General features: G+C 41.0%; 1 protein-coding gene across 3 annotated transcripts in view; it reads left to right on the top strand.

Annotated features, from left to right (window-relative positions):
- Window positions 1–22,923, top strand: part of LOC128701834 (GDP-L-fucose synthase-like) — a 143,558-nt gene that overhangs the window by 81,962 nt on the left and 38,673 nt on the right. For all 3 annotated transcript variants that reach the window (XM_070099860.1, XM_070099859.1, XM_070099861.1), the window contains 2 exons: window positions 7,073–7,201; window positions 20,718–20,909. In XM_070099860.1, the coding sequence (XP_069955961.1) occupies window positions 7,073–7,201; window positions 20,718–20,909 (321 nt within the window). The remainder of the gene's footprint in view (window positions 1–7,072; window positions 7,202–20,717; window positions 20,910–22,923) is intronic.

Genomic DNA, 22,923 nt, shown 5'->3' with positions numbered 1-22,923 from the left:
CAAGAAGGCGTTTGACACAGTTCCGCACAAGAGATTGGTGCAAAAACTGGAGGACCAAGCAGGGATAACAGGGAAGGCACTACAATGGATCAGGGAATACTTGTCAGGAAGACGGCAGCGAGTCATGGTACGTGGCGAGGTGTCAGAGTGGGCACCTGTGACCAGCGGGGTCCCACAGGGGTCAGTCCTAGGACCAGTGCTGTTTCTGGTATTTGTGAACGACATGACGGAAGGAATAGACTCTGAGGTGTCCCTGTTTGCAGATGACGTGAAGCTGATGAGAAGAATTCACTCGATCGAAGACCAGGCAGAACTACAAAGGGATCTGGACAGGCTGCAGACCTGGTCCAGCAATTGGCTCCTGGAGTTCAATCCCACCAAGTGCAAAGTCATGAAGATTGGGCAAAGAAGACCGCAGACGGAGTACAGTCTAGGGGGCCAGAGACTACAAACCTCACTCAAGGAAAAAGATACTGGGGTGAGTATAACACCAGGCACATCTCCTGAAGCGCACATCAACCAAATAACTGCTGCAGCATATGGGCGCCTAGCAAACCTCAGAACAGCATTCCGACATCTTAATAAGGAATCGTTCAGGACCCTGTACACCGTGTACGTTAGGCCCATATTGGAGTATGCGGCACCAGTTTGGAACCCACACCTAGCCAAGCACGTAAAGAAACTAGAGAAAGTGCTAAGGTTTGCAACAAGACTAGTCCCAGAGCTAAGAGGTATGTCCTACGAGGAGAGGTTAAGGGAAATCAACCTGACGACACTGGAGGACAGGAGAGATAGGGGGGACATGATAACGACATACAAAGTACTGAGAGGAATTGACAAGGTGGACAAAGACAGGATGTTCCAGAGATTGGACACAGTAACATGGGGACACAGTTGGAAGTTGAAGACACAGATGAATCAGAGGGATATTAGGAAGTATTTCTTCAGCCACAGAGTAGTCAGTAAGTGGAATAGTTTGGGAAGCGATGTAGTGGAGGCAGGATCCATACATAGCTTTACGCAGAGGTATGATAAAGCTCACGGTTCAGGGAGAGTGACCTAGTAGCGATCAGTGAAGAGGCGGGGCCAGGAGCTCGGAATCGACCCCCGCAACCTCAGCTAGGTGAGTACAACTAGGTGAGTACACACACACACACACACATACACACGCCGTGGAATAGCCTAGAAAGTGGCGTAGTGGAGGCGTGAGCCATACATAGTTTTAAGGCGAGGTATGATAAAGATCATGGAGCAGGGAGAGAGAGGACCTAGTAGCAATCAGTGAAGAGGCGGGTCCAGGAGCTATGAATCGACCCCTGCAACCACAAATAGGTGAGTACACACACACACGTGGTAATGCTTTATTTACAGCTAGCAAAGTCAGGGTATTTCTCCAGAATGGTCTGTAATATACCACTGTGGATAAAATACTTTGCCATTTTTTGAAAATTTCTGAGTGAGTAGTCTCTAAATTCATTAATTTTATCACACTCCAGTACATAATGACGCAAGGTGTGACAATAGTCCATCTGGCAAAGTTTACATTTCGTTTGGTCTACATCTGGTGGTGGTGATTTAACCTGCCAAAGATACTTGTAACCCAGCCGGAGCCGGGCGGTAGTGACATCCAAGAGTCTGCTTATTTTGTTGGATGCACCATAGACATGTGGCTCCTCCTGCAGTGTGCAGTCAATTCCTCAAGCTTCAACATCAGTGCACACGGTGGGTGTCTGGGCACCCGGAGGGCTCCAGGTGGCAACAATCAACAGCCCCTCCCAGCAGACATAGGTGACATCTGCCGTGCCTTCCCATTTACAGAGGGCCTGGGATCTTCAATCAACTTGGCATCCACCAGGACGTTGACAGGTTCCCAAGGCGGCTCTCCCTTGGGCTGCTAGCGGAGTCGCTGGCCTCTTCGACCTCTTGGGGAGGGTCGATGGAGCTCCTACAAACAACAAATCCCGGGGCAACTTGCTGTTGTTTGCAATGGCTGTCCTGCCGAGGAGGGACAGGGACCTAACAACGTCTGTTGGCAATGGATGAATTCATTACAATGTTTGTTATCTGATCATTACTCTGAAAATTGTTCATGATTGTAATCATGTGTTCACGATTCATTACCTTTGAAACTTGTCATGATTGCAACCAGCTCTACCTGGAGCTCATTACCTTTGTCAGTTCTCATTATTGTAACCAGATCTAGTTCATTACCTTTGTAATTAGTCATGAGTGTGACCAGGTCTACCTGGAGCTTATTACCTTTGTACTTGGTCACGATTGTCACCAGATCTAGTTCATTACCTCTGTAACTTGCTCAGCTATCAAAACTTTGGAGTCCAGTCCCTGGACCAATTATGTACCTCTGTAATCTTTTGACTACCGCCCACAGGATGGGTATGGGGTGCATAATAAACATATTAAACTATCAGCGATATTAGGAATAAAATAATTTCCCCTTCTTCCTATATCGTCTTCTATGGCTTTTGAAAAAGAGAAAACGGAGCTTTAAAGAGGATAACTACATTATATCAAAGCATACCATACTAGATCACCAGTAAACCTAGAAACAAACGCAATTTTCTCGATTTTTTTTTTATTTTTCCCAAGTCGGGAGGCCGGGCGGTGATCCAGGCGATTATCTGGGAAGTTATTGACTTATTTCATCAAGACTAGACTTTATTATTGATTTAAATGAAATACTTTACTAAAAACAATCGTAAATCAATGTTTGTTCTCCTGTCTGGCGATGTGAAAATAATTTTTTCCAAATATTTTGGGAGTTATATGCGAGTAAAGGGCCAGGTATTGTGCAACATGTAAAAAACTTACAAACTTTATTTGTTTGTAGAATAAAGGTAAGATATTTACAGTGACTGCAGTTTGTCAGAATATTGTATTATGATTGTTTTAAGAGTACCAAGTCCCAAAACCACCTTTCATAGTGTCACTAACTTAGACCTTCGTGTCTAATGCAATTTTCAGTATATATATATTTTTCTCAGCTGTTTTTTTGGCTATGTTATTGAAACTTACAGATATTATGCTTTATAAACACGTCTTTATGTACACCAAAAATGAAAGAAATCGGACGAGAAAAAAAATATGCATATCTGGCCTCCCCTTAAATCTCATTTTGAGCTCTTCACATACTTCTCGGTAGCTTCCTGTGAGCTGCCCACCTTCCCTCCTCAGCCTGATACCTGGGCCTTGACTACTGTCTTCCTCCTGATGTGGCAATACAACAGCTTAGGGTCAGACTTGACTTTCGATGCTATGTCGTTTCCGTACTGTTGCTGGGTCTCCCTCCTTATCTGTTCATACTCTTTTCTGGCTCTTTTGACTAATCTTTTTATTTTCCTGAGTCCTTTGTCTTCTGTATTTTTTCCATTCTCTGTGCACTTAGTTTTTGCCTCCCTACACCTTTGGGTGAACTAAGGGCTCATTCTGGTCTTCCCATTGTTTCTGTTGTCCTTGGAAACAAACAGCACCTCTGTGCGCTTGCTCTCCCTCTGTGGGTATCTAGCTCTCTTGCAGTGCTCCCCTTCCTTTGTATTTGACTGGCTCGTCTTCCTTATTTCCCACTTCTTCCGCTACCACTACTACTACCTCTTCTTCTTCTACTACAACTACTGTTGAAATTGAGACACATGTGCGGCGTCTGGCTGTCTTTGTTGTGGACGTTTCGCCATCCAGTGGCTGGATGGATGGCGAAACGTCTACGATGGGGATGCCCGGGTGTTGTGCATGTGTCTTAATTTCATCCTGTCGGTATTATATACAATTCTTGTACTACTATTACTACTACTACTACTACTACTACCACCTCTTCCTGCCTATATATATAGCCGTCCTGCTCCACCTCAGTTAGTGTGACTTTGTCAATGGTCCAAGTCGGACCGAAACGTCGTCGTAAGCTTCTCTCTTTTATGTGTGGGTTATTTGTGTATTGTTCCAGTCACGGTATTGTGCCTTTTTGTTATTTATTTAGTTATTTAAACAAACGTCTCCTCTGTCTCCTTGCATTTTGTTGTCACATAGTCCATCATTTCGTTTACCGATTTTGATATGTACTCACCTATTTGTACTCACCTATTTGTGGTTGCAGGGGTCGAGTCTTAGCTCCTGGCCCCGCCTCTTCACCGGTTGCTACTGGGCCCTCTCTCTCCCCGCTCCATGAGCTTTATCAAACCTCGTCTTAAAACTGTGTATGGTTCCTGCCTCCACTACGTCATTTTCTAGGCTATTCCACTGCCTTACAACTCTATGACTGAAGAAATACTTCCTAATATCTCTCTGACTCATTTGTGTCTTCAACTTCCAATTGTGGCCTCTTGTTTCTGTGTCCCCTCCCTGGAACATCCTGTTTTTGTCCACCTTGTCTATTCCACGCAGTATTTTATATGTCGTTATCATGTCTCCCCTGACCCTCCTGTCCTCCAGTGTTGTCAGGCCAATTTCCCTTAATCTTTCTTCATAGGACATTCCCCTTAGCTCTGGAACTAACCTTGTGGCAAACCTTTGTACTTTCTCTAGTTTCTTCACGTGCTTTATCAAGTGCAGGTTCCAAACAGGTGCTGCATACTCCAGTATGGGCCTGACATACACGATGTACAGTGTCTTGAACGATTCCTTACTAAGGTATCGGAATGCTGTTCTCAGGTTTGCCAGGCGCCCATATGCTGCAGCAGTTATCTGATTGATGTGTGCTTCCGGAGACATGCTCGGTGTTATACTCACCCCAAGATCTTTCTCCTTGAGTGAGGTTTGCAGTCTTTGGCCACCTAGCCTATACTCTGTCTGTGGTCTTCTGTGCCCTTCCCCTATCTTCATGACTTTGCATTTGGCAGGATTAAATTCGAGAAGCCATTTGCTGGACCAGGTGTCCAGTCTGTCCAGGTCTCTTTGAAGTCCTGCCTGGTCCTCATCAGATTTAATTCTCCTCATTAACTTCACATCATCTGCAAACAGGGACACTTCTGAGTCTAACCCTTCCATCATGTCGTTCACATATACCAAAAATAGCACTGGTCCTAGGACCGACCCCTGTGGGACCCCGCTCGTCACAGGTGCCCACTGTGATACATCATTACGTACCATGACTCGTTGTTGCCTCCCTGTCAGGTATTCTCTGATCCATTGCAGTGCCCTTCCTGTTATATGCGCCTGATGCTCTAGCTTCTGCACTAATCTCTTGTGAGGAACTGTGTCAAAGGCCTTCTTGCAGTCCAAGAAGATGCAATCAACCCACCCCTCTCTCTCGTGTCTTACTTCTGTTATTTTATCATAAAACTCCAGAAGGTTTGTGACACAGGATTTGCCTTCCGTGAATCCGTGCTGGTTGGCATTTATACTCTTGTTCAGTTCCAGGGGCTCCACCACTCTCCTCCTGATAATCTTCTCCATAATTTTGCATACTATACACGTCAATGACACAGGTCTATAGTTTAGTGCCTCTTTTCTGTCTCCTTTTTTGAAAATGGAAACTACATTTGCCGTCTTCCATACCTCAGGTAGTTGCCCAGTTTCCAGGGATGTGTTGAAGATTGTGGTAAGTGGCACCCACAACATATCTGCTCCCTCTCTAAGGACCCACGGGGAGATGTTGGCCTGTCCCATTGCCTTTGAGGTATCGATGTCCCTTAGCAGTTTCTTCACCTCCTCCTCATCTGTATGTATGTCGTCCAACACTTGTTGGTGTATTCCTTGCTGGTGTCCCCATCTGGTCTGTCCCCCCAGAGTCCTTCCTGTCTCTACTGTAAATACTTCCTTAAATCTCGTGTTGAGTTCCTCACATACCTCTTGATCGTTTCTTGTGAGTTCTCCACCTTCTTTCCTCAGCCTTATCACCTGGTCCTTGACTGTTGTCTTCCTCCTAATGTGGCTATACAGCAGTTTCGGGTCAGATTTGACTTTCGATGCTATGTCGTTTTCATATTGTCGCTGGGCCTCCCTCCTTATCTGTGCATACTCGTTTCTGGCTCTTCTACTAATCTCCTTGTTTTCCTGGGTCCTATGCCTCCTGTACCTTTTCCATTCTCTGTTGCACTTAGTTTTTGCCTCCCTACACCTTCGGGTAAACCAAGGGCTCGTTTTGGTCTTCCTATTATTTCTGTTTCCCTTGGGAACAAAACTTTCCTCTGCCTCCTTGCACTTTGTTGCCACATATTCCATCATCTCGTTTACTGATTTTCCTACCATTTCTCTGTCCCACTGAACCTCCTGCAGGAAGTTTCTCATACCTGTGTAGTCCCCCCTTTTATAGTTTGGCCTGTCCCCTTCAGTTCCTGTTACCTTCTCCACTTGTAACTCTACTATATAATCAAAACTCAGAACCACGTGATCGCTAGCTCCAAGAGGCCTCTCGTAAGTGATGTCTTCAATGTCTGAACTGCTCAGGGTGAACACAAGATCCAGTCTTGCTGGCTCATCCTCCCCTCTCTCTCTGGTTGTGTCCCTGACATGTTGATGCATGAGGTTTTCAAGTACCACATCCATCATCTTGGCTCTCCATGTTTCGGGACCCCCATGTGGCTCCAGGTTTTCCCAGTCGATCTCCCTGTGGTTGAAATCGCCCATTACCAGTAACTTTGCTCTGCTCGAGTGAGCTCTTCTTGCCACCTCAGCCAGTGTGTCCACCATCACCCTATTGTTTTCTTCGTACTCCTCTCTTGGCCTCCTGCAGTTCTGTGGTGGGTTATACATCACTCCAATGACTACTTTATGTTCTCCGGACTGAATTGTACCTACAATGTAGTCTCTTTCTCTAATCATGTCCATGCCTTCCATTTCCTCAAATCCCCATCGGTGTTTTATGAGCAGTGCAACCGCTCCTCCCCCTCTACTCCTTCTATCTTTCCTCAGGATCTGATATCCCGTTGGGAAGATTGTGTCTGTTATTGTCTCAGCGAGTTTTGTTTCTGTGACTGCTATGATGTCTGGGGATTTTTCACTGTGTGTGCAAGTAAATGGTTCTGAATTCTATGTCTTACTTTACTAAATATATATTTATTCAATATTTTCTTTCGTAAGAATGAAACTATCGACAAAGTACTAAAATAAACGTTGTTTACAGCGCCTCAATCTGCTGATGAATGGCAATGTGCTGGAGATGAGCAGACTGTATAACGTGAAGAAAGTAGTGTCTTGCCTGTCTACCTGCATCTTCCCTGACAAAACTACATTCCCCCTTGATGAAACAATGGTAAGTTCAACACTTTTAGCGGGATTAATTTTATCCACTCTGGTTGTTTTATTTACAAAATGAACTGTATTTGGGTATGCAAAAATGGCTTCACAAAGCACCCTGTTCTCTGAGCGTGGGAGTCGAGTGAAGATTTAGTCATGCCATATGTAAAAATTTTTAAGATATGCATGTAAAGCATAATTTAAAATCCTCGCAAATTCTATTCATTGTGAATTACTTTAATTTATGCAGCCCAGAGCTTCTATTCTAAATGCAATCAATATTATTTTTATGAAGCTTGATTCAACTATATTTTGCTTAACTATGAACTTGTTTGATACAACCAGTCAATTAGGTAGTTAAAATATCTTGCAAGAATAAACAGAGTATTAGAATCTTGCCCAGTTCTAATGTTATATTTATATTGTCGTAATCTTATGTTGCGGCCTCCTGCCAAACTAGTGGTTAAATTGTTCAGTCCACTGCGGGCCTCCTGGCTGCAGTTTTACTGGTCACTCAGATCCCTGCGGACTTAGTTACCTGCGGGCCTCACTTAGTCTGTTGGCTTCAGTCTGTGGGCCTCAGGACTTGGTTTCCTGTTGGCCTTGCTGGACTCTATTACCTGTGGGCCTCTGGTCGCAGTTTTACTGGCCTCTTCTGCGGACTTCTACTTGCGGGCCTCGGTGGACCTTGCTGGCCTCCGGTTGATTCTACCGGCATGCATTGCCACGCTGGCCTCTGAGACGCTATGCGGGTGATACTGAGTGAAGGGAATGTTATAGTGCGGAGGAAAGGGTGTCATGTGGACACAGTAGTGGAGTGTTATAATGCAGAGACAAGGATGTCGTGTGACAGGGTTGAGAAGGTGTTATAACCCTGGAAAGGGTTATAACAGGTTATAACAGGTTGTATCAGGTGACACGTGTGTGAAATTATAATTAACGTATGATATCTATATCTATACCGATATTCCCCTAAGAAAGAAGAAGAGCAGGAGTAAACTGGAGAGAAAAAGACGCTCCCTCTACAGAAGACGACGAAGAGTCACTGAGCTCCTCAGGAGTGCTAGAATATCTGATACACGAAAGGAGGCGCTGACCAGGGAAGTGGAAACTATCGAACTTAAGCTAAATGACTCTTACAGGAACCAGGAGAGGCAGGAGGAGCTTAAAGCTATTAGTGAAATTGAAAGAAATTCAAAATATTTCTTTTCATATGCCAAAAACAAGGCAAATACCACATCTAGTATCGGGCCCTTACTCAGACAGGATGGGACTTACACAGACGACAACAAGGAAATGAGTGAAATATTGAAATCCCAGTACGACTCTGTGTTTAGTGAACCACTAATCGGTCTGAGGATCGACGACCCAAATGATTTCTTCATGAATGAGCCTCAAAACTCCATAAATGTATGCCAGATTTCCGACATTACCCTAACTCCGATAGATTTCGAAAAAGCCATTGACAACATGCCTATGCACTCAGCCCCGGGCCCAGACTCGTGGAACTCTGTTTTCATTAAGAACTGCAAGAAACCCCTCTCGTGTGCCCTAAGTACACTATGGAGGAGGAGCTTGGACATGGGTGAAATTCCACAGTCACTTAAAGGTGGCAGCAAAGCATTAGCTAAGAACTATAGACCAATAGCTCTGACGTCCCACATCATAAAAATCTTTGAAAGAGTGCTAAGAAGCAGGATTGCAAATCACCTGGATTCCCAAAATCTGCACAATCCAGGGCAACATGGGTTCAGGGCAGGTCGCTCCTGCCTCTCACAACTACTGGATCACTATGACATGGCCTTGGATGCACTGGAAGAAAATCAGAATGCAGATGTAATATACACAGACTTTGCAAAAGCATTTGACAAATGCGATCATGGCGTAATAGCCCATAAAATACGTGCTAAAGGAATAACTGGGAAAGTGGGGAGATGGATCTTCAACTTCCTAACAAATCGAACACAAAGAGTAGTGGTCAACAGAGTTAAATCGGAGGCTGCCATAGTGAAGAGCTCTGTTCCACAAGGCACAGTACTCGCCCCCATCTTATTCCTTATCCTCATATCAGACATAAACAGAGATATACACCACAGCACCGTATAATCCTTTGCGGATGATACTAGGATCTGCATGAGGCTGTCATCTGCTGAGGACGCGGTTAACCTCCAAGAAGATATAAACAAAGTTTTCCAGTGGGCAACGGTAAACAATATGATGTTCAATGAGGACAAATTCCAACTACTCCGTTATGGAAAACTGGAGGAGATAAGAGAGAGATAATAACTAGAACAGAGTATACTACTGAATCCGGCCATACAATAGAGCGGAAAAATAATGTAAGGGACCTGGGAGTAGTAATGTCTGAGGATCTCACTTTCAAGGATCACAACAGTGCCACGATTGCACGTGCAAAGAAAATGATAGGATGGATAATGAGAACTTTCAAAACGAGAGATGCCAAGCCCATGATGATCCTTTTCAAATCACTTGTTCTCTCTAGGCTGGAATACTGCTGTACATTAACATCTCCATACAAAGCAGGTGAAATCGCAGATCTAGAGAGTGTACAGAGATCCTTTACTGCACGTATAAGTTCTGTCAAGCACGTTAACTACTGGGAACGCTTGGAAGCACTTGACTTGTACGCGTTGGAACGCAGGAGGGAGAGATATATCATAATCTACACTTGGAAAATCTTGGAAGGAATGGTCCCAAATCTGCACACAGAAATCACTCCCTACGAAAGTAAAAGACTGGGCAGGCGATGCAAAATGCCGCCAATAAAAAGTAGGGGAGCCATTGGTACACTAAGAGAAAACACCATAAGTGTCCACAGCCCAAAACTGTTCAACAGCCTCCCATCAAGCATTAGGGGAATTTCCAATAAACCCCTGGCTGCCTTCAAGAGAGAGCTGGACAGATACCTAAAGTCAGTGCCGGATCAGCCGGGCTGTGGCTCGTACGTCGGACTGCGTGCGGCCAGCAGTAACAGCCTAGTTGATCAGGCCCTGATCCATCGGGAGGCCTGGTCATGGACCGGGCCGCGGGGGCGTTGATCCCCGGAATAACCTCCAGGTAACCTCCAGGTAACCGAAGATTATGTATGTTATTATATCAAATATTGTTATAATAAAGATTATAAAGTTTTGTGTTTATTCTGTGTCCGGAACTCTTGTGTTACTACACTGATATAAGGCCAATCAGTGTTTTGTAATATCTTAGTTCCAGTATTTTTCCAGTTTTGCCTGTAATAAATCTTAATGCAGTCCGTACAGGAAATTTTATAGAGCCATCAGTATTTGGGGGGGGGAGCATTCTTAGTCAAATTTTTTTACTGTATCAAAGTTTTATTTAAAAATCTCGTTTCGAGCTTCTCATCCATCTTTCTATTTATTCATCGACAATCATTCATTATGACTTAAGTTGAGTGAGGATAAATTTACCGTGAAAACTATTGTGGCTGTGGGAAACGCGAGTTGAGATGCAGACAGTAGCCACTGATGCAGACAGGTGACAGCAGTGTCGTCTAACTGTCCTATTAGAAGCCCCGTAGTTCAGTGGTAGTGCTGGACCTGTTAATCTCAGAACCACGGATCGAACCTCCCGTCTTGTAATCAACACATCATCAGAAGCTTGCAGTGTTGCAGAAAAATAGGAAGAATTCCAAGCAAATACATTCAGAGGAAGCGTGTTTACTTGAATGAGGTAGGAGATAAGTGCCCCAGATATACCAATACCCAATGCCTAGTGCCCCGTGCCAGAAAGAATGAATATTAAAGCATTAGAAAACAGTCAGCCCACACGCACTGCTATTGTAGTAATATCCTGACGAACCTAACATTAGGGTTGTGGAAAATAATGTATTTTCCGGAAAAAATACAGTGTATTTTTTATGTAAATTAGAGTAATACATTGTATTTAATAAAATTTGTCGTAAAAAATGGGAAGCCTGTGCCTGCTCAGAGAGGAGACTGGCCATTGTGTTTTGAATAAGCCAAGAAAACGTTAGTGAAAATAAGAAGAATTTTCGTGCTCTAGAGGTTAAAATTGGGCTGACACCTCTCAAATAGGAGACGAAATTGTTGGATGTGCATTCCTGCATAACTTAAGATATCAGGCGACTGGACAAGACAACTCCAGGAACCTCAGATAAGTTTATGTTTGTAACTCTGGCCAGTGTTATTTTCATGGATAGACAGTGAGGTTTTCTGAGTATGATACACCTTAATCTCCAGTCAAATTGGTGAGTGATATTAAGATATATTATCCTTCTGTTATGTAAATTGTATATATATAATCAATTATTAATTTTAATATACAGTCCACAAATTTATATATTTACCAGAATTCCTGGTGATGTATATTTCATTTGTAATTAATAGGTCTAGAGCAACTTGTGGATATGACAGTGATAGGTATCGAAGAGGGACATTTTTTGTGACCTAGGTGTTCCAAATTCCTACTTGTCTATGTAACTCTGATAAATAATAATTATCTTTGTTATTTACTGGTACGTACATTATGAGTTACATACAGATAAATGCAATTTTCCACATTTAATTAGCCCATTGGTCCTTCTTGAACTGGAGGTAATTAGTGAAGTCATTAATTAGTAATTACTTAATAATTATATGTGAAATGACAGAAGGAGGTGGATGTTAAGTTCACAAATTTACTTAATGTGTAGTGGATTATAATTATTACAATATTAATTTGATAAGACAATTCTGGCCAAGATTTATATCAGTGTATGTGTAATTGATAAGCTCAAGTGTAGCTAGGATTTATTCAAAGGTAAGTTGTACTATTTACCTTTATAAAGTGCATAATTTAGTACATAATCAGTGTTATTAAGTTGAATTTAATACATTGCATCATGGCTGAAAATGAGGAAATTAATGTAGAAGACAAACATATGGAATATAGAGTAAAGAAAGCATCACTGCAAGCTAGAAAGGGTCATGTAACAAAGGCATATAATAAATGTTTGTAATTAATAAATCAAGAAACTGTGAATACTGATGATTTAAAATTGTATTTAGATGCTTTGGGGAATAGATATGATTTATACAAATTATATTACAACAAATATGAAGGAGATTTATTAGTAAACTGTGTAGATGAGACTGAAGTAGATCTGATTAATCAGTATTATGAATTAGAGGAAAAGATTCTTTCTTGTAAAAGTCAGGCCTTGAATAAATTAAAATGTGTAAACCAGGCAGTTAATCAGTCTGCTCCAACAAATAATATGTCTTTGCCAAAACTCTCAGAATTATGTTTACCTGTATTTAATCCTGGAGAAAATTGGGAGGAATTTTGGTTAATTTTTAAAGCAGCTGTGCATGACAGGAGTGACCTAGCCTGTGTAACTAAATTATTTTACCTCAAAAGACAGGTAAGAGGAGATGCTCACATACTCATACAAGCCTTTCCCAATGTAGATGACTCTTACAAGGAAGCAGTTGACTTGTTGAAGGTCACTTATGGTAATATAGAACAAAGTAGGTTGGATCTAGTGAATATCATTGTTAATTTAAAATCTCCAGATCACACTTACAAAGGATTACAGCAGTTTAGAGTTAAACTGGAGAGCACTCTCAAAACTTTAAGTAATAAATATAATCTGAAGGATTCAGATTGGTTATTGAGTGCCATGGTACAGAATAAATTAAGCTGTAAAACACTTGAATGATTCTCGAACAAATATCACAAGGGTTATTTTGGTCTGGAGGAAATAAGACTAGGTCTACAAGAATTAATTGTGCAGTTGCAGACCAACCAACTAACTCATTTTAAAGATGCAACACATCATAACTCTGAGGTATCTGTCAAGTTTCACAAAGAAAAAAATTATCCCAATGGTAATAATCAAATTTCACTTCCTAAAAAGAGTTGCATAGATGCATATCAATTAGCAGGAATCAGAAATAATGATTCTCCACAAGGTAAGAAGAATAAGTACCCTCCTAAGCGTAACCCAGTTAATAAGAAACCAGTCAAAGAAAAGAAAGATTGTCTCTTCTGCAAGGGTACTCATTTTTCTAAGAATTGCAATGCATACAATTCATGGAATGATAAAGTTGAAAGATTGGAGGAACTTGACAGATGTATCAGATGTTTAGGTAATCACAATGTAAAGGATTGCCATGCTAAATTAAACAACTGTTATCAGTGTCACAAAGAAAGACACCATATAGTCATGTGTAAAGGTCTATATGACAATGTTGATAATAATGATAATGTTGACAATCCTGACACAACAGTAGCTAATGTAAAAATTGCTGCTAATGTTAATAATGATGGTTTTGCTGAAGTAGCCTTACCTGTGTTACAGGTAAAAGTTGATGATAAAAGGCATAAATCAAAAAATGTAAATGCATTATTGGACCAGGGATCCAAGCGTACTTTCATAAAACGTAAATGTCTTGATGGTATGAAAGTACAGATGGGAGATCCCACAACTTTAAAATTATCTGGTTTTCTCTCGGATAAAAGGTCTCAATTGTATGACACTGTTTATGTAACTGTCAGGTTGGGCAATGAGAAAAAACGTGTTAATGCAGTAATTGTAGATAGACTTCCAGAGAAAATATCTACAGTAGGGCTTAGTAAAACTACAGAAAGACTCTCACATAATGTAAATTTAGCACCTTCTGGTGTAAGTGATGATTCTGTAGGCCCAATAAATATTTTGATAGGTAGTGACTATTATGCCTCCTTTGTAAAGGGTATGGTAAAGAAATGTGGTGTCACCCTTTTAAAGACTGCAGGAGGCCATGTAATGTATGGTAGGACTCATTGTAATAATAATTCATGACTAGAGGAAACTGCAAATACCATAACTGTGTGTCTTACTCATAAAATCGTGCCCCAGTATAATTCTTCCATAGAGGATGGTGTTGAGCCAGTGCATAAATTGTGGGAATTAGACAGCATTGGAATAAATGTAAATGAAGAAAGTCCAGACGATTCTTTTACTCAGGAGCAATACCTGAGAGATGTAAAATTTGAATCTGGACAATACTGGGTGCGACTTCCGTGGAGACTGAACCATCCAGAATTGCCCACTAATTACAGAATGGCACATGGACAGTTCCGCGAACTGAGTAAGACATCAGAATTGTTAACTGCCTATAATGATATAATTGCTGAGCAGTTAATTAATAAATTTATAGAAGAGGTACCTCCTGAGCAAGCCAAAATTTATGGTCACTTTGCCACATCACGGAGTGAAGAAGGATTCTAAGAGAATTGTGTTTAATTGTAGTGCCAGGAGTAACAAAAATGTACCTAGTCCATTGAGTAAAGTAATGAGCACACAATTTTATGTGGACAATTTCCTGGGTGTGACGCCAGCTGAAGAGGAACTGTTAATGACTTATGGAGAGGCTAATAAAATAATATTATTCCTAATATTATTCCTAATATTATTCCTAATATTATTCCTAATGCTAGACACAGTTATACCAAAGTTATATTCTACATTCTCCTTCTGGGTACTCTTCTTGGCTAACATATCAACTTTATCATGAAGGAGTAATCCAATGTGTGATGGGATTCATAGCAATTGTACATTAATTCCTTTGTCCCTAATTTTTGAGTATCTATACCTGGCTTCTCCAATGAGTATGTTGTTGGAGTCATTATATGAGTCAAGAGCCTTCATTGATGACATAGAATCAGTAATGATGATAGAGTCAAGCTCACTGTCATTGGTTAGCTTCAGCGCTATTAGGATTGCAAACAATTCAGTTTGCAGTGTAGATGCCCAGTTGTTAATTCTTATGCCTAACTCAACAAATTTATTATCGTTCTTAACTAGGGAGGTGGCAACAAGAGCAGGTGCAGCCCTGCCAGAAGACTCCTGTTTAGATCCATCAGTGTATATAACTTGTGATAACTTATTACTACCAGCTAGGTGAGAAATTTCTTCTTGAGCAGTTGCTCTAACAAGAGATTTAAGGAAGGGATTACTAGCAATGAGCTTCTTGGGAGGGACTTGCAGGTATGCGATATTAAATGAACACATCTTCCACGGAGGAGTGAAATGCTCTTGTTGCCTACAGTGATACAGTTCATGCAGGTTATAAAACTTAATGCAATTGCACGTTTTCACAATCCGTTTAGATCTGTGTGTATTTACCTCTAGACACTTGGTAAGATTCATTGTGACAGTGTCTGGTTCGTTTCTCAACATTCTAATACCGAGTACAGTGTTAATCTCAACAATCCTTTCACTGATACTAGAAATACCAAGCTCCTTCCTCATGTTAAGAACTTTTGTAGATCTGGGACAGCCAAGAATAATCCTGAGAGCTTCATTTTGCATTAACTCCAAGGGTCGGAGAGAATTTTCTCTAGCTAATATCAACATAGGAGCAGCATAATCAATTAAGGACCTAACATAGGCTATGCACATCATTCTCACGATTCTCACATTAGCACCCTAGTTGGGGTTGTAGCCAGCAACAGCTTTGAGAGCATTTAGCCTAGCTTTGCATTTCTTATTTAGTTGTGGTATAGTGGATTTGTTAAAGGGTACATCTACACCAAGATATCTGTAAGTTTTAACGTAGCTAATGATTTCACCCTGCAAATAGATGGGTGGGGGATGTCGTTTGCTTGTTAATATCTTTGTTTTAGAGGAAGATATTATGAGGCCTAGTCGATTACAAATTGCTTAAACTTCATTAAGAATGATACTCATCTTCTTATGCCCTGTTGTATGGATCATGATATCATCAGCATAGCTTATAGCTATATGTTTAGGTGAGGCAGGTAGAGCATTTAGGAGAGCATTAATCAGAATATTAAATAGCATGGGACTAAGAACTCCTCCCTGCGGTGTACCTAAAAACATTTCTTTAGACTCACTTCTGAAGCCTTGGTAAAGGACAGAGGATACTCTATTTGACAGGTATCCTATTATCCAGCAGAGTAAGCTACCACCAATATTCATTTTGGCTAGTTCATGTAGTATAACGGTTCTGTTCGCAATATCAAATGCAGATTTTAGATCAAGAAAAGTGGTAAAACTAGTAGAGGTGTGTGCAGTGAGAAAGGTGGAAATACAGTTCTGCACACTTTTACCTTTCATGAACCCATAGAGGTAGGGGGAAAGTTGATGTCTGATTCTGTAGTACAGTCTGTTAAGCATCATTCTTTCAAAAGTTTTACAAAGACAACTAGTTAAGGAGATCGGCCTAAATGTATCAGGCTGTTGGGGCTTAGGGATAGGCACAATGAGACTATTGGTCCAGAAAGTAGGAAGAACGCCCTCAATGTAACTGAGATTATACAGTGCCAACAAAGGGTTATCAGGCACGTGCCTTAGAGTTCTGAGAATATCATAGGTTATACCATCCTCTCCAGGAGCAGTTGATCGACCTTTAGTTAATGCATTATCTAATTCATACTCGGTAAAGAGGCAATCACTCTCATCAATATTTTGGCTCATAAAATTAATCACTTTCAACATTTCTTCAGAAGTACTCTCTAAATTTTTTCTAATATGAGATGGAAGGTTTTCATGCCTGGATGTTTTGGACCAGTCATTTATGAGGTCATTTTCTTTTTCAAGAGGAAAGGGATGAGCAACATTGCCAGTCTTTTTCCTGGTTATTTTATTTATACCTTTCCAAGCCAAACTTAAAGGGGTGGACCTATTTATTCCACTAACAAACTGTTCCCACTCCTGTTGCCTAAGTTCTTGCTTTCTATTCCTTGCATTTGTTAGTGCAGCTTGGAACGTTTTGAGCAGGTCTGGGGTTCTACATTCACGGTATGCTTTACCAGTCCTCCTAGCTGCATGTGTTAGATTGCGTAGCTGTGGATCATTATAGTATTTACATTGGTTTTTATTGTTATTTATAGTGGAGGGTCTTTGTTTCCTATTCCTGCCCACTTGATCTGTGAGGACACTCTCAGTAGTGGTAACTAAATCATCATTAAATTTTTGTGTGCCAATGGGCTCGTAATTCTTATACTATTGATCCAAGTGGTTAATAAAGTTGTCTCTGTGTTCTGGTTTGAGAATAAGTTTCCTCCTTCTGTATTTAGCTCCTTGATTGCTGGAGATGTGATCAAGATTGACAGTTGTTAGTCTTGGGAAGTGATCAGATAGAAGATCATCAACTATGACAGAGTCATGCATCGTATATGATGTATTAAATCCAAGGCACAGATCTAGTATGCCACCATATATGTGAGTAGACTCAGTAGTGCTCACAATTCGAACATTATCATGCTCATTTAGCAATTTCACTAGTTTAGTTCCATTGGTGTTTGTTATAGACCCACCAATATACTTGTCTGGCATTAAAATCTCCAAGAATGAGGGTAGGTTCACTATTGATGCGATCTGGTAAAGCATCAGGTCGAAGCTGGTTCGCTGGGGCATAGAGATTAAAAATGTTTACGGAAAAATCGCCTGCATATACTTTGACACCATGATACTGCATGTTAACTCGACTCTGCAAGGAAAGGAGTGAATGTGGCAAGCTCTTTCTGACATACATCACACAACAGTTGGTTGACCTTAGGTTATAAGCTGCATATCCAGGCAAGTTTGGTGGAGGTGCTCCATCTTTCAATCTACATTCCTGCAAACAGATGACATCAATATTCTTGGTTGCACTAATGTGATGTAAGTCAGGCAACCGCTTCCTGATGGAAGCAATGTTCCATGAAAAGATTTGTAATGTATCCATTGTAGTGAGTTATTACAATCTCTTGCTCATAAGATGGTAAAACTATTATGCTTTGGCTACAGTGTGCAGACACTTAAGAGCAAATAGCATAGTTTGTACGTCTTTATCTTCAGGACCTTTATTTTTAAGCATTTTTCGGCATATTGGCAGCCAGTTCCAAGGCAAGTCTTGAAGGCAAGAGTCATGGGCTTCTTTCTTACAAATTGCTGGAAACTGAACGGGGATTGCTGCACTTTTGACATCATCACCATGCTCAAGAGCATCATCCTGATTACATATATTTATTAAACTTGTCAGGATCTGTTCAAGATGCTCAATTTTTTTCTGGAAATTTGTTATAATATGAGGAAGGTCAGGCGAATCCAATGCCTCTCCGGAGGATGGCACTTCTGAGTTAGTGCTTTCTTTAACACCTATCACCTTAACAGGTACCATGGTTACATTAGTGTTCTCTGATGGTGCCTGTTGCAAGTCTGTTTCATCATTCATTACAGGTAGGTCCTGTGCATCTGACTCATCTCCAGTTTCCAGGGGGGTTACCTGTGTGGTGTCCGTCTGACTGTTGTAGTTGTGTGTATTGGGAGAAATGACAAACTCATCCCCATATTCAGGTGTAGCCATAGGTATCAGTAGTGGCAGATCAGTAGTTCCACATGTACTAGCAGGGATGGCTAGCTCCTCCACAGCTGGTGTGTGTGATGGCATTCTGGTATCACCAGAATCCTTTGCAGTGAGGTGGGGTTCTTGCACACTTTGCAGAGGTTCAGTCTCAGATCTGGCTGTGGTAGACTGGATGGCCTCATCCTCGGTTACCATTAAAGGACTGTTATCAGGTTTACATCGAAGGTTGTTTGGGTTCTGACTGCATTCCTTGTGGGAAACTGTAACCCCAGCTTCTTTACAGTTAATACACTTAAATTTTTGGCTGTCAAGGCCTACTGTGAATTCTCTAGTGGAATGTTTCCCAGCACACTTACCACACCAAGAATGTAGTATTCCACAGTCTACTGCAACATGGCCATAGTGCTGGCATTTGTAACACCTACGTTTAGGGAGTAGGTACACTTCGATGTTTAGGAAACGTAAACCATGCACCTAGATATTCCGGGGGAGGGGCACAGGACCCACCCAACTGGCAATAATTTGGGATTTTCCTTTAAGTCTTTTAGGCTTGATGATATGCTCACTGAGAGTCAAATGGGATGGGTCCATGCAGTGAGGGTATCCAAAGATTATGATACTGACCCATTTTTTAAAGTGGTGAGTGTCTGATGGAGGTCGGAGCAGCTTAATATCCCCATAAGGTGTACTAAGTAGATCATTGATCAGTTCTTCATTCTGTTCCACAAACACAAAGTTGTGTGTGTTTTTCCTAAATTGGATCCTTGAATCAGGATGTTTCTTTCAAACAAGAGACAAGAGTAAAAAGCACTTTTTCATCGTGTTTCTGAGAGCTTACTGAGTATGCAGCCTTGCGTTTCTCGATGAAAATTTTGAGAACTATTTGATATATCCACGAAACTGTGGTACTCTAAGGATTTCGTGGAATCAACATTGCTGGCATCTAGAAAAACTTATCATAGGACTGAGTCTAGGATAACATCTTACATCAAGAATGTGCTGGTTTTCTCATACACTGAGAATTTGTCCTGCTGAATGCTGTTAAAAGAGTTAACATACAAGTAATTTTAACAGTTCATGGACTGTTAAAAGCATCTTGATAAAAAATTTCCTCAACAATGTGTTGGTGGTGTGTACAGAATTGATTGTAATGTCTGCAACCTATCTTATGTTGGACGGTAAGGAATATTGTAGAATCGGCAATTATAAAACATGACAAACATTCATTATATAATAATAGTGGTGGTTTATTCAATTTTGTTTTTTTTTCATAGTTGAGGCTATTGTTCATAGCCTAAAACCGGACTCTTATAGAGTGTCTCAAGTGTCGATGAAAATTAAGACACGTGCAGAATCTTGGTATTTTTATTATAGACGTTTCGCCATCCAGTGGTTTTATAAATACAAATTCAAGGACATGAATTCCTTGGGTATGTCCTACTTCCACTGGGGAATCCCGTCTACCAGTGACCATGCCCTCTTCTGCTACCCGTCCCTTTCCACCTGATGCCAGCATATAAGCACCAGCCTTCTTGCCTGAATCTTCACAACTACGGTGATCTTCACACCAACTCCAAAGCTGAGGGACTAATTACCTCATCTTTTGTATATAGTTATACTGTCTTCCCTTCATGTCCTTGTATTTGTGTTGATAAAGCCACTGGATGACGACACGTCTACAATAAAGATACCCAGATATTGCACATGTCTTAATTCTTATCTTGCCCGTATTGTATACCATTCATGTACGTCTTAAGTGTTGTAGTGTAACATGGAGGGATCAGGGAGTCTTACTGTTGGTTTTGATGGTTAGACATGCATCTGTTTCTGATTCTTGAGATAGACAAACCATACCTGTCTTCTTTTTTATTAAACTGAGCATGTCTCGGCTCTGGACGATAAGCCAAGAACTATCATTCAACTCCCCGCGTGGTTATTTTTCATTCTGAATCACTTGTTCGCAATTATTGCCTAACTTATACACACACACACACACACACACACACACACACACACACACACACACACACACACACACACACACACACACACACACACACATATATATATATATATATATATATATATATATATATATATATATATATATATATATATATATATATATATATATATATATATATATATATATATATATATATATATACATATCTATATCATGTTATTTTCTCTCAGATTCATGATGGACCTCCTCATTATTCCAACTATGGCTACAGCATGGCCAAACGTATGATCGATGTCATGAATCATTGCTACCATAGACAATATGGTTGCAATTATACTGCAGTTATTCCCACAAACTTGTATGGACCCTATGATAACTTCAACCTGGAAGACGGACATGTTTTACCTGGGCTGATAAATAAGGTTCGTATAAGTCTCTGTTCAGATTTATATTATCTTTTAACCAATATTCTTTCACAATTAGAATTTAAATGTTCAGAGGATTTCGAATTCCGAATTTCTGATTAACATAAAAATCCATATGCCCTTTACCTGTAAGGGTCATTTCACTGTGGCGAGGGATGTGAGGAAGTAAGAATGTGCAGTTGTTAGGGATGAGGCCGACATAGAGGTGTGAGGAGGTCGGCGTCACTGGAGGTTTATGTTATTACAAGAGTAATACTAGAATCAAAGTTATTTTAATTTTCATTACAAAATCAAGAAAACAATTTGCTTCGAGGTGGAACTTGCAGCGAGAAGTCAGAGTGAGTGTATTTATTATTTACGAATTTAAATACTAAATGGCCATATTCATCAGCTTGTGTAGGTTAGAAAGTTTGTTAATGGCTAATTTGGGCATTATGTTACAAGTGGTCACAACTACTGGTTACTACTGCTACTACAACTAATAATAATAATAATAATAATAATAATAATAATAATAATAATAATAATAATAATTTCTAAAACTACATTATACAACTTATGTTTATTTTCTGTCTTGACAGAAAATAAACATTGGTGGTGTAGATTGTAGAAGTGAATCTTGCATGTCTGCTGATAGATAGTTCAGTCTGTTAAGATGTCAGGGACTGGCAGTCAAACTTTCCGTCACTTTTGTCTGTGTGACATCCATGAGTGAGCCACCTGTGTCTGTGTGGTATCCATGAGTGAGCCACCTGTGTCTGTGGCATCCATGAGTGAGCCACCTGTGTCTGTGTGGTATCCATGAATGAGCCACCTGTGTCTGTGTGGTATCCATGAGTGAGCCACCTGTGTCTGTGTGGTATCCATGAATGAGCCACCTGTGTCTGTGTGGTATCCATGAATGAGCCACCTGTGTCTGTGTGGTATCCATGAGTGAGCCACCTGTGTCTGTGTGACATCCATGAGTGAGCCACCTGTGTCTGTGTGGTATCCATGAGTGAGCCACCTGTGTCTGTGTGGTATCCATGAGTGAGCCACCTGTGTCTGTGTGACATCCATGAGTGAGCCACCTGTGTCTGTGTGGTATCCATGAGTGAGCCACCTGTGTCTGTGTGGTATCCATGAGTGAGCCACCTGTGTCTGTGTGGTATCCATGAGTGAGCCACCTGTGTCTGTGTGGTATCCATGAGTGAGCCACCTGTGTCTGTGTGGTATCCATGAGTGAGCCACCAGTGTCCGACACATAAACTTGACCAGGGTGGGAAGAAGATGGCCAGAATCCAAAAAGTGATTTGATAGTAAACTATGGTTTGCGGTGCGGCCGGGATGAAGGTTACTGCCGGTGTCTACCGAGTTGTTCAGAGAACATCAAAAAATGACCCTGTTCGAATTTGGGTGTCATGAACAGCTGACTAAGCTCCTGAGACTGCCTGTTCATTGCTATGAACTTCGGCTTGTCCAGAAACCCACCAAAACAACGACTTCTTTACTAGAAATGTGACAACCATAGTTGTAGACTATGGACGATGGTATGAAGGAAGTCATATGTCTGGACAGTTTGCAAGGAACTTTGGCAGTCCTCCACAACTATGAAGAACCAGGCAGAGATGGTTGCAATATGTATTATAACCCTGAAAATCGCACGTAACTCAACTGTGAAAACAATGTCCGATTCTTGTCAATGACCTTGGAATACTCTTACTGGGAAAGCCGCATACCAGACACCATCGGGAATTTAGAATCATCAGTGTTCAGAGCAGTAATACCAGAATGAGACCGGAAGAGTTCAAGAAAGAGCAAGTTGGGGTAGGTAAGTGTTGTGTTAGGTAAGTGTTGTGTTAGGTAAGTGTTGTGTTAGGTAAGTGTTGTGTTAGGTAAGTGTTGTGTTAGGTAAGTATTGTGGTAGGTAAGTGTTGTGGTAGGTAAGTGTTGTAGTAGGTAAGTGTTGTGTTAGGTAAGTGTTGTGGTAGGTAAGTGTTGTGGTAGGTAAGTGTTGTGTTAGGTAAGTGTT

Source organism: Cherax quadricarinatus, chromosome 69 (genome assembly GCF_038502225.1).
Source record: "Cherax quadricarinatus isolate ZL_2023a chromosome 69, ASM3850222v1, whole genome shotgun sequence".
Classification (NCBI taxonomy): domain Eukaryota; kingdom Metazoa; phylum Arthropoda; class Malacostraca; order Decapoda; family Parastacidae; genus Cherax; species Cherax quadricarinatus.
This window is presented reverse-complemented; position numbering and strand designations above follow the sequence as displayed.